The 15,859-nt window shown below is 46.3% G+C and overlaps 1 protein-coding gene across 8 annotated transcripts in view; it reads right to left on the reverse strand.

Moving 5' to 3' along the window:
* Window positions 1-5,939: 5,939 nt before the first annotated feature.
* The window catches only part of C3_2H2orf76 (chromosome 3_2 C2orf76 homolog), a 438,804-nt gene continuing 428,884 nt past the window's right edge, over window positions 5,940-15,859 (reverse strand). For all 8 annotated transcript variants that reach the window (XM_085647482.1, XM_085647480.1, XM_085647476.1 and 5 more), the window contains one exon: window positions 5,940-6,261. In XM_085647482.1, the coding sequence (XP_085503608.1) occupies window positions 6,185-6,261 (77 nt within the window). In that variant the 3' untranslated portion in view covers window positions 5,940-6,184. The remainder of the gene's footprint in view (window positions 6,262-15,859) is intronic.

The raw sequence follows: 15,859 nt of genomic DNA on the forward strand, positions 1-15,859 counted from the left end.
AAACTCCTCGACTTTGCCCTCACCATGTGTGGCAAAGTCAATGCACTATTTTGAATATATGCCAGTCATCCTCAGGAAGTCCTCCTAAAACCCAGGAGGCAGGCTGCATCATATTGAAGGTGTGGACATGTAAGTACAAGCTAATATGTCCCTATAGTGGCCTTTACCATTACGTGATAGAAGGTCCATAGAATAAATCTAGGATTTATGGGCTACCCCTGACATCAGAAGCTCCGTTCTGAATCATCCTGTATCAAAGAGGACAAAGAAGAGACCAGAGTCTGAAAAAACAGGACTTGCACAAACCAAAAGAGGGAGACTGCACCTGTAGCAACACTCCTAGAACTGCAAAATTGAGGCTTGTCCTATGCTAAAGGTCAGTTCCCCCAGACAGATGGACGGGGCCAGAAGCAACTTCAGACACCCCTGGACTAGTGGCACTAGTCCCCTGCAGACTGCAGGTAAAACAATTTTCCTGATCCGAAGAATTTCTGGCCATCGGACCCTAATAATAATAATAATAATAAAACCACTTATAGAGCGCCTGATTACACTCAAAACGGTGTGTCCCCGTGCTAAGAAATGCTATTGCCTCCCTGGAAGGCCGAGGTCCGAAACTAAATTAGATCCTAGGTTAAAGAGAGACAATTATTGACTTGGGAAAAGGTATGTTTTCAGCTTAAGTCTAAATCTAGTTTCGGAGGGTTCCATGCGCAAGTCAAGAGGGAGATTCCAGTGCCTACTCACTAGAAGGCGAAAGGAGCTACCTCCCATCCTGGTCCTGCGTACGCGAGGAAGCTGGAACAGCATCGCTCCAGCAGATCTCAGGTTACGAATGGGGCGATGGATAATAAGGAGATTTTGCAGGTAACCTGGACCTTTACCCTGGGCAATGCGAAGGGCAAAACAAAGTGCTTTAAACTTGATGCGCTCCTCAATAGGGAGCCAGTGAAGTTTCCGTAATGCTGTTTTTCCAGAAGCCCTGCGAGGAAGATTGAGTACCAAGCGGGCGGCAGCATTTTGGACGCACTGCAATTGATGTATGCCTTTTCTGCTTAGGCCTAGGAAAAGAGCATTGCCGTAGTCCAAGTGTGGAGTGACTAGGGCATGAATCAATGTTTTCCTGGCACTAATGGGGAGCAAGGTGAGAACTTTCCGAAGTGTTTTTAATATTCCAAAACATTTTCCCGTAATTTTATTAATTTGTTGTTTGAAAGAAAGCTCCGTATCCAGCCAAACTCCAAGATTTCTAACGGAGTCTGCTGGGACGGGAATCGCACCTAATTCTGGTGGCCACCAAGCCTGGGACCAGGCCGAGGGGGATTTTCCAACCACCAACAGTTCTGTTTTATCGCCATTAAGGCGTAGGCAGTTGTTGTTCATCCACTCTGCCACGGATCGCATGCAGTTGGAGAAGTTTTTGGCATCCTCTGCCTGATTGTTGGTAAGTTTAATTATTAGTTGGGTATCGTCAGCATATGTGACGATATCCACACCAAAAGCATCCACGATATGTGCTAGGGGCTCCATGTATAGGTTAAACAGCGTGGGGCTCAGACTTGAGCCCTGTGGCACCCCATGTCTCAACTTGCGAAGAGTCGATTTGTAAGGAGGGCAGTGTACCTGAAAGCTCCTGTTATCTAGAAAAGATTCTACCCATTTCAGGGCAGGTCCTTCAACTCCCAAGTCTGAGAGGCGAGACAGCAGCGTCGAGTGCAGCACGGTGTCAAATGCTGCACTAAGATCTAATAGAACCAACGCTGCCGTCTGCCCCTCATCAGCAGATTGTCTCAAGCATTCAGTGGAGAAGAGAACCGCCGACTCTGTAGAGTGACCCGTTCTGAACCCTGACTGTGTGGAGTGGAGAAGAGAGTTTTCCTCAATGAACTTCATGAGTTGACTATTTACTACCTACTCCACAACTTTCCCACAAAAGGGGAGGAGAGAAATGGGGCGTAGATTTTGTAACTGGGAAATGTGGATATTGGGTTTCTTTTTCAGGGGTATAACCTGTGCCGTTTTCCATGCGTTAGGCACATAGCACTCCTGGAAAGATAAGGAAATCAAGTGTTCAATCATGCAGTCAAATATTCCCTTACAACGATTAGGAGAGATCACGTCAAGGGGAGAGCCGGTCTGAATGCCATTAACGATGGTAAGCAAATCTAGCCTCTCAGGAACTCTAAAGCATGTCAGATGAGGCATGGTAGCAGCATCATTTCTCACTACCGAATGATTAGTCGGCATGTTACCTGTAAAGGTAGCGTGTATTAAATCCACTTTATTTACAAAAAAATCTGCGATATCATCACATAATTTATTGGAGTAGATATCTTGGGCCTCTAATCTAGTAGGAACCGTAAGCTCTTTATAGATTGAAAAAAGTTCCTTAGTAGGATTTTTTGCCGATTCAATACGTTCTTTGAAATGAGCGCCTTTGGCTGCTCTTACGAGTTTGTGATAGGCTTTAAGTTCTCTTTTGTAATTCAGCTTATCTTCAGAATTGTAGTTTTTCCTCCAACTACGTTCAGTATTTTTACATTTAGCTTTAGCTTCTTTAAGTTCTTTAGAAAACCAGGGAGCGGTCTTAGTTTACCTGGCAGGGGGCTTGAGTGTCCATGGCGCTACTATGTCCAAAGCTCTAGACATCCATTTTTCATAATCAGCCCAAGCTTTAAACAAAGTATCGCTGGGAGGCGGGAATTCTTTAAGTAGAGCGGATTTATAGTTTTCCTTCGTAAACTTCTTCCAGTCTCTACGCTTCTGAGGTCTAGGTTTGATCATACTATAATCCTGTGGGCCAATTTCAACCTCAAATGGAATAGCGAAATGGTCTGACCATATAATTTGCAATGGTGTGGCAACTTCAACCCCTTCCCAGTTAGCAAAAATGGGGTCTAGAAGGTGGCCCAATTGATGTTACGGGGATGTAGATTGCAGTTTGAGCGACTGTGATTTCAAAGCATCTATCACAGCCTGTGCCTCCTTACAATTAGGGTCCTCAAAGTGAAAATTGAGGTCTCCCAAAATGAGAATTTTCCTGTACCGAAGTGCATGCTGAGATATCAGCTCTGTCAAATTATTGCAGAACTGTGAAGTCTTGCCTGGGGGCCGGTATAAAAAGAGTCCATTAATAATATTTTTTGGGTTGGCTTTAATCGTAAAAGAACCACCCTCACTATTGGGTAAAGTAGCCTTCTCTAAGGTACAGTGTAGGTCGTTTTTATAAATCATTGCCAATCCCCCACCTTTCTGCCTTTCTCTATCAATTCTAAGCAGGTTGTATCCTACGGGGACAGCTTCCAGGGTTTCGGGCGTTGAGGCTTCATCTAACCATGTCTCTGTTAAGAAGAGAACATCAAGATTACCCTCAAGCACCAAATCATATATTTCTAATTTGTGTTTTTTAAGGGATCTACAGTTTAATAGTGTCAGATTCATGTTTAACAGCCTCAACTCCTCCTTTCTACCCCCAGTAATGGAGAAGCCGCAAGTCGCACATTGTAACATAGGAGAAGCCAATGATAGGATATGGCGGCAACTGTCTTGCACATTGGGGCGAAGGGTAAGCAGGTCACCTATAGTGTACCTAATGTGTGTTATGTCATTTCTGTCATTGGAGAAAAAAGAGGCAGGGGTACTGGCCCCGAGCCCCGGTCGGCCGCGGACGGGCGCAGACGGGCTTGCCTTAGGCGCGTCGTCGGCGCGCTGTCTGCGCCCGCCAGCTGCGCGGACGGGGAAGTGACATCCTTATATCCAGTAAAATGCGTGACGAAAGCGTCCAACTACTGGACCGCTCTCGTATTCGTTCCCCCAAGATGGCTTCCCTCTAGCCTGCCGGCGCCAGCACCTAACTCAGCTGCGCCGGTCAGGAAATGACAACGAGGGGCCTCGGAGCAGCGAGGGGCCTGGGAGCAGCGAGAACTTGCACCAAGAGAACAGTAGCGCCAACAGGTAAAAACGAGCTGTTTAAAATATATTACACAGTTTTTAAAATGATTCTACAAATAGCGAGTGAGTGCCCGTGGGCAGAAAGATATCAGGAAAAGAGCCCCCGGCTTCCGCCTCAGGGGTGAGCAAGAGCAAGACTGAGCCCAAACAGGAAAGTGAATTAAAATACCTGGTCTGCCGTGACGAAAGCGTCCAACTACTGGACCGCACTCGTATTCGTTCCCCCAAGATGGCTTCCCTCTAGCCTGCCGGCGCCAGCACCTAACTCAGCTGCGCCGGTCAGGAAATGACAACGAGGGGCCTCGGAGCAGCGAGAACTTGCACCAAGAGAACAGTAGCGCCAACAGGTAAAAACGAGCTGTTTAAAATATATTACACAGTTTTTAAAATGATTCTACAAATAGCGAGTGAGTGCCCGTGGGCAGAAAGATATCAGGAAAAGAGCCCCCGGCTTCCGCCTCAGGGGTGAGCAAGAGCAAGACTGAGCCCAAACAGGAAAGTGAATTAAAATACCTGGTCTGCCGTGACGAAAGCGTCCAACTACTGGACCGCTCTCGTATTCGTTCCCCCAAGATGGCTTCCCTCTAGCCTGCCGGCGCCAGCACCTAACTCAGCTGCGCCGGTCAGGAAATGACAACGAGGGGCCTCGGAGCAGCGAGGGGCCTCGGAGCAGCGAGAACTTGCACCAAGAGAACAGTAGCGCCAACAGGTAAAAACTAGCTGTTTAAAATATATTACACAGTTTTTAAAATGATTCTACAAATAGCGAGTGAGTGCTCCGAGGGAATCGCCCAAATCCAGATGGTCTAGTGCATTGTGGGAACTATAATCCTGCCCTCCTCCAAGTTTCAGGGAGCTACTATGTTCACCAGGACCACTGGACGTCGAAGTACCTACCTGCTGCACTTACTGCTGCCAAGGCTTGTTGGTCACCAGTCTGGCATACTGATCCCTGCTCTCGATGCTTGAACTCCATACAACCTTTGTCCGACATCAGCAGCAGCCCCGTTGCTGAGATTTTAAACCTGCTCCTCTACAGCATCGTGTAAGCGGTAAAAACCGGTCTCCCGCGGCTCCTGTTCAGCACCAGGGACAGCCAGGACAACTCTGCACCCGGGCTCGATAAAATTTAACTAACTGTTGTGGCTTGGTCCTGGGACCTGCATTACCTTTACCCTCATTGGGTTCCACGCGACTCGACCTGCAAGTGACCCTTTGTCAATACTACTTTTCCCATTGACTGCAATGCAAATGTTCAGCAGTATTGAATTGCTCTGATTTATGTTTGCTGCTAAAACCCAATCCTCCAGTTATATGCATCGGATCACATTCGTTTTGGTGTCTAAATTAATATAAAAAAACAACTTTATTTTCATAAATTGGTGGCAGATTTCTTTCAAATCGTGTCAATTACTTAGCGTTCATGTTGGTACTCTGAAATACTTAACAAATGTTCTTCTAGTAAAGCCTGACTGCTCTTTGCTACACTACAAGGACTGAGCTAAGGATTTATTATTGTGAATGCAAGGACCATCTTTGAAGTGTGTGAAAGTATTGCATGGAGAAGCTTAACCAGCATCACCACACAACACACCACCTTCCTACAAAAAGATTCTCCTAAGATAAGTATTACCTACGACGCCTTCACAAACACAATAAAATGTGTTACACCAGTTGTGCAAGCAATCGCATTCCAGTCTAAAAATCTCTTTGCAGTGACAAAAGCAGGGTTGGAGTGATCAAGCAATAAAACAAGCATAAGAGGAAGCCAAGTCTCAAAATAATATTATGTGGTGCTCTGTAAAGAAAGACACATTTCATGATGAATAGCTAAAGAAATATACTTTCATCTCTTGTTTCATATGCCACGTTCAAAATACCAATAATTGTTGAGCTTTGAAGACATATCAGCTGATAATCAATGTACCACGTAGCACACTTTTCAAATAGAATAATGAATAGCAAAGCTTAGGAATTAAGACTCCTAATGAAAAAAAATAATTGTGTTAGTTTTTATATTTGCAAAAAGATGTGAGGAAATACAGGGCAGACTGAAAGGAGTGCAAGTGCATTATTTTGTTTCGAATATTGATAAAATACAAACGTCTATTCAACTTTCTCACTTTGAGAAACCGATTTTTATTCCTTTTTTTATTAAAAAAAACAAAACAATGTAGACAACTATGCAATTATTTAGTGCAAATATTTTGTAACCGGTTTCCAACAATGGCGATCACCAGGCTAACACTGGGTTTGCTTTGTACGCTGTGTAATCTTCCTTAGAAAAAAACGCCACTTCTGTTTCATTGGCTGAAAGAAGAGAACATTTTTAAACAATACATTTTCATTTTATGCTCCTAACATTGTAAAAGTTGCATTACATCGTTATGTACTAAGTATCAAAGCAATTAAAGGTTTTTCTAAAACACGACACAAAAGTCGAGCATATATTTATTTAAAATGAAACCCTGATAATTCAATCATTTTAACAGAGAAAGAATCCTGAAACAAGCTTTTAGCTTAAATATATTAGTACTTAGAACATCAGTGGAATAATTCACCAATCGTTTTACATACTCCCTGGTGGCCCATCAACGTCGTAAGACGTTGAATTTTTTTTCTTGCCCCCTCATGATTAATGTATGAAGTTTCTAGAATATGCAAAGTGAAAGACACAAATTAGCTTCAACAGCAATACTTTCAAATGCTTCTAATTATCCACAGGGGAGATGGCTGTGCTACAGGACCAGCATAGGTCCAGAGCAGTCACATCTTTTTCTACCTTCCCTTAACCAAGCCTATACGTCGGCGAAATAATTAATTCAGAGCCGAGCCGAGTCAGATGGAAACGTTCCTCATTTATTAAATATGGAATTCTTAAAAATGGACAACCAAATAAATTCGACTTTTATTTTTTCTGTACGGAGTGCGTGGCTCATGCAGTTAGAATTTTCCCCCCAAATCTAACATATTGATGTTAATTGCAATGAGCCTAAAAGCTGTGTAAAATCTAAAATACCTATTAAAAGAAACACATACATCTCTGAGATGTTACATATATTTTAAACTAGCTACTGTCATCATACCGGAAATAAAAGAAAAAGTTGCCTCTGCACTTTTAAGCCAATTTAAAACACCAACTCATAAAAAAAACTGCATAGGCCACCATAGTTCCCACGTCTTCTTTCTAAGTAATGCATTATGCCAGCGCTCAGCATCTTAAAACCAGAGCACCCACCCCTGATGTACAAAGTCGCCCTCTTGCTTTACATGGATGGTCCCTAAACTGTCCCACCAGTGTGATTGGCTCTTTGGAGAACATGAAGAAAATACAGCACCCTCCCAAAGTGAGCTGGCAAAATCCTTAATTCTTCCCAGGCGCATCAAATTTAACGGGTCATTTCTATGGCTATTTAGCATTTGCACAATTGGGTATATGAGGGCAGAATACTCCATTGAGCTACGAATCACTGGATTAGTCCAACTGCTCTGAATGATTATGGCTCTGGTAATCACAAGTAACAACAGCCTTCATCCAGGAATGCAGAGTTGATCCTCGTGCATGGCTGAATTGCAAAGCTAATCGTGGTCAAATCTGTGTTTTATGTTCCCAATCATAACCCGCCCTTCTTTCTAATCTGAGAACCTCCAGTTTAGATCCAAAACAGACTGTTCGACTATACAACGTCAGAAGACTATCAGGAAGTCCCTGGTACAATAAAAATATAAGTTGTAAGCTGAAGTCAATAAATCCATGCTAGTGCACTCAGTTCCACGTATAATTTTGATTTGTTTTTCATAAAAGCAAGGCTTGCACCTAAATCTGTGCGCATAATTTGATAATTCACTGACCGTGTTACGTTTCAGGTAGAACCATCTTGGAAAAGGCGACTGAAGCAATTTTTAACCATTTATAACCCTCATCTGCACTCAACCAAATTTTCTCTCAGATTTGTCTTATGAAGAGGTACTATTTTCTTTTTTTTTATATGTACATACTCAGATGTTCCCTTTTGCCCAAATAAAAAAAAAATACTTCTCATTTACCAATTTAGAAAGGTAGTTATTAAAATGATCTTTAAGTACTCTCAGACTGGGGATTTTTTCAAATGCACTATTTTTATTGGGTCCTTGCAAAAGTAGTTCAGAGGAGGTGGTGTAAGGAGCGAAAGATCTAAACATGCTTCACAGAAAAACTCCATATAGCGATCAGATTTACACCAATTGGCACCCAGGAATTCACCCTGGTTCGTGTTCCTCAGCAACAGACTATGCAAAGATTCCTTACGGAATCAGTTACAGCTACTGCCACCTTTCAACCAGACTCTGCAAACGTCACACACCTCGTTTTTAGTTTTTTTTTGCCCATTTCAACAGTATCTGACCATCCTGAGATATTTCCAATGTAATATACCAGTGTTTGCCCACCTTCAGTACACAGCTATTTTTGCTATACTTCACAGGTTCTACATCCCCTTGTATACACCACCATAAATTGCTAAATTGCCTCTGCAGTGATGTCTAAGGCCCCAACACAGCACCTCCTGGTTGTTTCTCTTCTGTGCAGATCCATCCATGGACATACGTCTTCTCATCAGTGGTACTGCCTCAGCATTATGTGTGAACTCAGATACAATTCTTGTAAAGATGTGCATCTTCTTTGATGACATCAGGCATGACTGGAGGGGCCACCAGGAAAGGCCTGCTAGTGAGTGAATGTAAGGAATTCAGAATTGGCCTCGCATCCCTCCAAAACAAAAGGGGATCATTTGTGCACTTTCTCCAGATGATGTTAAAGTTGTCATAAGCTCTGCTGGTGGGGCTCCTTTGTGAGCAACAGGCATCCCTGATTAGTCTATTTTGGCCACTATGTCATATTTACCTCTCTATACTTGATCACATTATCATGTGGTTGGATCAACCCAGTGATGCATTCTCTTTAGGACAACCTGCTAAACATAATTTTTCCTGTGTCTGCAGACTTACACCAGTGCTTAATTTATGTCGGTGGTTGCTGGGGGGAGGGGATGGGGAAGAGAGGTGGGGCCCCAGCACTCATTTTTGGGGACCAGTCCTTACTTTTCCTCGCCAGACATTGACTGTGAGCAAAAGAGGGGAACGCACAGAAAGAGAAAAGAAGTACGGAGATAAAGACGGAAAAAAAAAACATTGTAAAAGGACAATACAGGATCCTTGAAAACTGAGAAAAGTAAAGGAACAAGGAGTGGCTGATTATGGAGGAGCCATGCGGTTGATTCAAGACTTTGCAGCCTTGGTATTCAGAGCAGCAACATTTAAATGCACTGGATTTCTGAGCAGAGCTTTGGGCACCAGCTCTCATTCTACTACAAATTAAGCACTGCCTTCACCATATGGGTTTCTGTTACTTTTGTTTGACCAGCCACCTCTGCCCATCTTCATTACCACAAGCTTCTTAATATCCAGAGATGAACAAGTTACTTACCTTCGGTAATGCTTTTTCTGGTGGATACAGTATCTGCCTGTGGATTCCTCACCTTGTGAATATCCCCTGCGCCAGCAACATTCAGAAACTTTTGTAGCAGTCCACGCCGATGAGGTCGAAGACGACGTCACAGAGACACGGCTCCGCACGCGACTCCGCTGACTTCACCGGCTCCATAAGAAGACCTCGTCGGCGTGATGACGTCAGTCCGGCCTTTTTTCCGTTTCTTCGAGGCACACGGACGGACTGACAGCAAAATATACACAGTATACACAATACATATTATACAAAGCAACACACACAGTGTGGAGAATAAGTAGAAAGGCAAAAGAAATAACACAATGCCTTTGTCAGTAACAAAACACATTTTGAAATACCATTAATAGAATTGTAGGTATAGAAGGATGGACAACAGGGAGGAGGGTGGGTCAGTGAGGAATCCACAGGCAGATACTGTATCCACCAGAAAAAGAGTTACCAAAGGTAAGTAACTTGCTCTTCTGATGGATACATCTGCCAGTGGATTCCTCACCTTGTGAATAGATTCCCACAGCAGTCCCCACTCCCGGAGGAGGGTGTCCACCCTTCTATACCAGAAAGTCCTGAAGGACGGAAAGAGCAAAGTGTCCGTCCCTCCTCACCTCGGTGTCTAAGCAATAATGTTTTGCGAAGGTGTGGAGGGAGGCCCAAGTTGCCGCCCTACAAATGTCCTCCAAAGGAACACCCCTAGACAAAGCAGAAGTGGCAGACTTCGCTCTAGTGGAATGGGCCAGTGGAATGGGCCCTTAAACACCCTGGAGGCTCCTAACCAGCCAAAGAATAGCATACCTTGATGCACAAGACAATCCATCTGGAAAGGGTGCGCTTGTGCACCGCTCTGCCTTTCCTGCAGCCAACAAAGCCCACGAAGAGCTGATCATCAACTCGAAAGTCTTTTGTCCTGTCCAGGTAGAAGCTCACCGCCCTCTTAGGGTCCAAGCGGTGAAGTCTCTCCTCCTCCTTGGAAGGGTGAGGGGGAGGATAGAAGGAAGGAAGGGTAATGGACTGCCCCAGTTGGAAGGGAGTTACCACCTTAGGCAAAAATGCAGCCCTGTTCCTGAGCATCATTCTTTCAGCATGAATGGTCAAGAACGGGGGTTTTGAACTTAGAGCTTGAAGCTCACTTACCCTCACTTACCCTCCTTGCCGAGGTGATTGCAATGAAAAAAACCGTCTTAAAAGACAACAATCTCAAGGGACACTTGTGTAAGGGCTCGAAAGGAGAACCCATAAGATAAGTCAAGGCAAGGTTTAAGTCCCATTGAGGCACAATAAAGGGGGTAGGAGGAAACCGGTTTGTGAGGCCCTTGAGAAATCGTAGTACAATAGGTGATTTGAATAATGACGGCTGATCCGGCAAGCAAAGGAAAGCCGAGAAAGCCGATAAGTATCCCTTTACCGTGGCCACAGCAAAGCCTTGCTGAGCAAGAGAAAAGGCAAACTGCAGAATATCAGATAAACGAGCCTTCAAAGGATCAATCGACTTCTCCCCACACCAGAGTACAAATTTAGACCACCTATAGGAATAGATAGATTTGGTGGAATGACGTCTGGCAGACAAAATTACATCTACCACATCGGGCAGGAGAGAAAAATAATTCAGGTTGCCCCGTTCAATCTCCAGGCATGAAGGTGTAAGCTCTGGAGGTGGGGGTGTAGAACCTGCCCCTCCGACTGCGAGAGGAGGTCTGCCCAGAGAGGGAGACGGGGCGGAGGGCACGAGGAGAGGTGGAGAAGATCTTTGTACCACACCCTTCTTGGCCAATCCAGGGCGATCAATATGACTTGGGCCCGGTCTTGGGGAATCTTCCTCAGAACCCGAGGAATCAAGGGTATGGGAGGAAACGCGTAAAGGAGTTGTGAGCTCCAACTCAACTGAAACGCGTCCCCCAACGCTCCCTGCATCGGATACTGGAGACTGCAGAATGATGGGCAGTGAGCGTTCTTGTGAGTGGCAAACAGGTCCACCCGAGGAGTTCCCCACGTCTGAAAGACGTAACGAACCACCTCCGGATGGAGCCTCCACTCATGGTCGGCGGAGAACTGCCGACTGAGACTGTCTGCACGCACGTTCAGAACTCCGGCCACATGATTTGCCATCAGACAAATCTGATGGTCCTGAGCCCAGGACCATAGACGCAGGGCCTCTCTGCAGAGACAAAGAGACCCCACTCCTCCCTGCTTGTTGACATACCACATCGCGGTAGTGTTGTCCGTCAGGACTTGAACAGACTGACAGCGAAGGGAAGGGAGGAAGCCCTTGAGTGCCAAACGAATCGCCCGCAATTCCAGAAGGTTGATGTGCAGTAACCTTTCCTATGGAGACCAAAGACCCTTGATCTCCAGATCCCCCAGATGAGCACCCCACCCTAAAGTGGATGCATCCGTAATCACTGTGGCCACAGATGGAGGAAGATGGAAGGGCTTTCCTTGAGACAGATTGCCCTCCACGCTCCACCAAGACAGATCCGCTGCAGCTTCTCTGGAGATCCTCACAGACTCCCTGAGATCTCCTTTGTGCTGATACCACTGCCTGCGGAGGCACCACTGGAGCGCCCTCATGTAACAGCGTGCATGGTTGACCAACAGAATGCAGGAAGCAAACAGACCGAGCAGGCGAAGGACCTTCAGAACTGGAACGACCGCTCCAGTGTAAAACAAAGGAATCATTTCCTGCATGTCGAGAATCCTTTGAGGAGGAGGGAATGCTCGACACACAGTAGTGTCCAGTACCGCACCTATGAACAGGTTGAGCTGAGAGGGCACCAGGTGAGACTTGGGCACATTTATCGAAAAACCCAATCTGACCAACAGCTGAGTTGTATCCTGCAGATGATGTAGCACCTTCTCTGGCGACTCCGCTTTGATCAGCCAGTCGTCCAGATAGGGGAAAACCGAGATCCCCGACCTTCTGAGATGGGCTGCCACCACTGCCATCACCTTCGTGAAGACTCGGGGTGCAGTAGTAAGACCAAACGGAAGGACCGCAAACTGATAATGTTGCGACCCTAGCGTAAACCGGAGATACTTCCTGTGCGACTTCAGGATGAGGATGTGAAAATACGCATCCTGCAAGTCGATTGCCACCATCCAGTCCTCCTGATTCAGCGCTTAAAGAACCTGAGCAAGGGTGAGTATCTTGAACTTCTCTTGCTTTAGAAAAAGATTCAAGATTCTAAGGTCCAATATCGGACGCAATCTGCCGTCCTTTTTCGGAATCAGGAAATACCGGGAGTAGCATCCCTGACCCCTCTCCTGCTCTGGAACCACCTCTATCGCACCTTTCTGTAATAACTTCAGGACTTCCTCCTGTAGGAGAAGACAGTGGTTCTCTGAGCAAGCCCCTTGACAAGGAGGGTAATTTGGAGGGAATTCCCGAAAGGGAAGGGCGTACCCATTTTCTACAAGATCTAGAACCAAAAGATCTGTAGTTACCGATTCCCAATCCTGTAGAAAATGGGTAAGCCGGCCCCCCACAGGACCAACATGACCCAGAATGGCGGATCTAGGGCTGCTTTGCAGTGGAAGGAGGGGCTGAAGAGGAAGAGGAGGAGAGTTGACGGCTACGTGAGCGGCCTCTGTATCCTTTATACAGAGAGCCTTGCTGCTGTTGCTTTTGCTGTTGGGTCTGCCTGTAGGAACTAAAGGTTGCCCTTCCGAAAACCCTGTATCTTTTAAACGATCCCCTTGACTGGGATTGAAGGCCCAAAGACTTAGCCGTAGCCTTGCTTTCCTTAAAACGTTCAAGAGCAGCATCCGCCTTTTTGCCAAACAATCCAGAGCCATCAAATGGCAAGTCCAACAGTGTTGACTGTACATCCGGGGAAAACTCAGAAGACTTCAGCCACGCACCCCTCCTAGTGGCAACAGAAAACCCCATGACTCTTGCCACTGAATCCGCCGTGTCCAGTCCACTTTGTATCACCTCACGTGCTGCTGCCTGGGCATCCGTCAAGACCTCATTAAAGCCAACCCTATCCTCCTCAGACAGTTTTGGTGCCAGTTTCTTTGCAGAGTCCATGAGCGCATGAATATAGCGTCCCAAAAGGCAAGTGGCATTTGTTGATTTAAGGGCCATGCTGGCCGATGAAAAGACCTTTTTGGCCGACTGATCTAGCTTTTTAGCCTCTCTGTCACTTGGAACCTGAGGAAAAGCACCCTTAGATTTTCTTGAACAAGCAGCCTGAACCACCAGGCTCTCAGGCGATGGATGTGATGTTAAGAACTCAGGGTCCACTGGAGCTGCCCTATACCTCCTAGCAACTGTCTTAGAAACTGCGGGAGCAGAAAAAGGCTTACGCCACACCTCCATCACAGGATCTATAATGGCCTCATTAAAAGGCAATAATGGCTCTGAAACTGTAGTAGGAGAATGCAGTACTTCTGTTAGAAAATTTGATTTAAATTCAGTAGTAGGCAACTGAAGATCTAACAGTTCAGCTGCCTTCCTATTGACTGCATGATATGGAGCCACATCCTTCAAGGGTTCTCGGAAGGTGGAGTAATTTCCCACTCAGGAGACAAATCCAATCCACTAGCCTCTTTAAGTTCTTCAAAAACTTCATCAGACTCCACAAGCTCTCCTTCTTCTGCTTCTTCCAGAAGGTACCTTCGCTCATCAAGCACCCTTTGAGCTTCCCTCCTGGACCGGATTCGTACAAGCGGCGTCGGCGGTGCCAAGTTCGAATCCGAGGGCGCCGGAGCCGGCATCGAACGTGGATCCACAGGAGCAGCCGGCGTCGAACGAGGTCGAGCCGGCGCCGGTGAAGAAGGGAGCGGCGTCGATGTCCTCGGCGCCGGTAGATGCCAAGACGGCATCGCCGGAAAAAGAAGGCATGAAGGGGGCCTGTGGACAGGCTTGAGGCTTGAGGCACCCCCAAACTGGTGCACCAGTGGAGTACATGGCTCTCGAAAACACCCCGTACATAGCATTTAAATAATGCGTGGGGTCCTGACCCGGTCCAGGTAACGCAGGGTACTGATCTGGCATCACCGGACTCGGGCCAACCGGCGCAGACAGTGGAATTTGTGGTATCAAAGGCTCACCCGGTGCTTGAAGCTCCTCAACCGGAGCCGGGGTAGGAGCTGGAAATGGAACCGGCGTCGGAGATGGAGCCGGCGCCGGAGATGTAGCCGGAGAATGAACCGGTGAATTCACTGGAGAAGATGGACCAGCAGTCGAATCCGGAACGGGTGAAGGACAAACAGAGTCCTTACGGCGTCGAGTAGGCAACTTCGACTTCGGAGCCGAACTCTTGTCAGAGTGACGTTGAGACGAATGTCTCCTCTTCTTTTTGTGCTTCTTGGATCTCGAAGCATGCCCCGAAGTCGACTTCGACGCTGACCTCGATCGTGACCTCGACCTCGTTCTTGACTTCCTCCTTCCTCTCTTCTCCTTTTTCATCTTTGCGATGAAGAGTTTCGCCTCCCTTTCCTTGAGAGCCTTGGAGCTCATCTTGCGACAGCAAGAGCATCCATCCACATCATGGTCAGATGATAAACACCATACACAGTCGTCATGTGGATCCGTGATCGACATATGTTTTCCACATTTACGACAGGGCTTGAAGCCCGATTTCTTTGTCGATATTCTTTCGAAAAAGGAACAGAGCAATCCAGTAGAAACACAAAGTAACAGTGAAGCTACAGATAGAGATTCCCGAAATTCGTTGGCGTTGACGGCGCGGAAAAAAGGGAATGGACGTCATCACGCCGACGAGGTCTTCTTATGGAGCCGGTGACGTCAGCGGAGTCGCGTGCGGAGCCGTGTCTCTGGGACGTCGTCTTCGACCTCATCGGCCTGGACTGCTACCAAAGTTTCCGAATGTTGCTGGCGCAGGGGATATTCACAAGGTGAGGAATCCACTGGCAGATGTATCCATCAGAAAATTAGCTTGTGCAAGTCTGGGTGATCTAGGAATACAGCTAATATACAGGACCCTTATGCACCTGCAGTATTAACCTCTGTGCTGAGTTCGTTTCATAGCTTTTTTTTCCTAACTTGTAGCCATGCTGCACAGTAGCTACACCGCTGTACAGCATGGCTACAAGACATTGTCAAAGTAATAGCTCTTACATAGGGGAAACCTATTGGCTTTTCCAATGCTTGTTTACATTTGAGGCACTTTGAGGTTAAGCCCCAAAAAGACCCACATGCCCCAGCCCAAAAGAAATCTCTGGTTTGTAATTAAACTATGATCCATAGACAGCCATCCTTCCTGAAAGGGACGAAGCTGGTTTCCCGAAAATATACCAGCTCAAGGATTTTAGTCATCCCGCAGTCTCTGAGCAGAAATCCTTCTAGAAGTAGTACTGCTGAAAAGTGAAAGCGGATGGAGCGTGCCAATTCCACGCCGTCATCCTACGTCTTCCAACTATGAGGGACCTGAAATGCTCCTAGACACA

This window comes from Triturus cristatus, chromosome 3_2, assembly GCF_964204655.1.
Source record: "Triturus cristatus chromosome 3_2, aTriCri1.1, whole genome shotgun sequence".
Taxonomy (NCBI): Eukaryota; Metazoa; Chordata; class Amphibia; order Caudata; family Salamandridae; genus Triturus; species Triturus cristatus.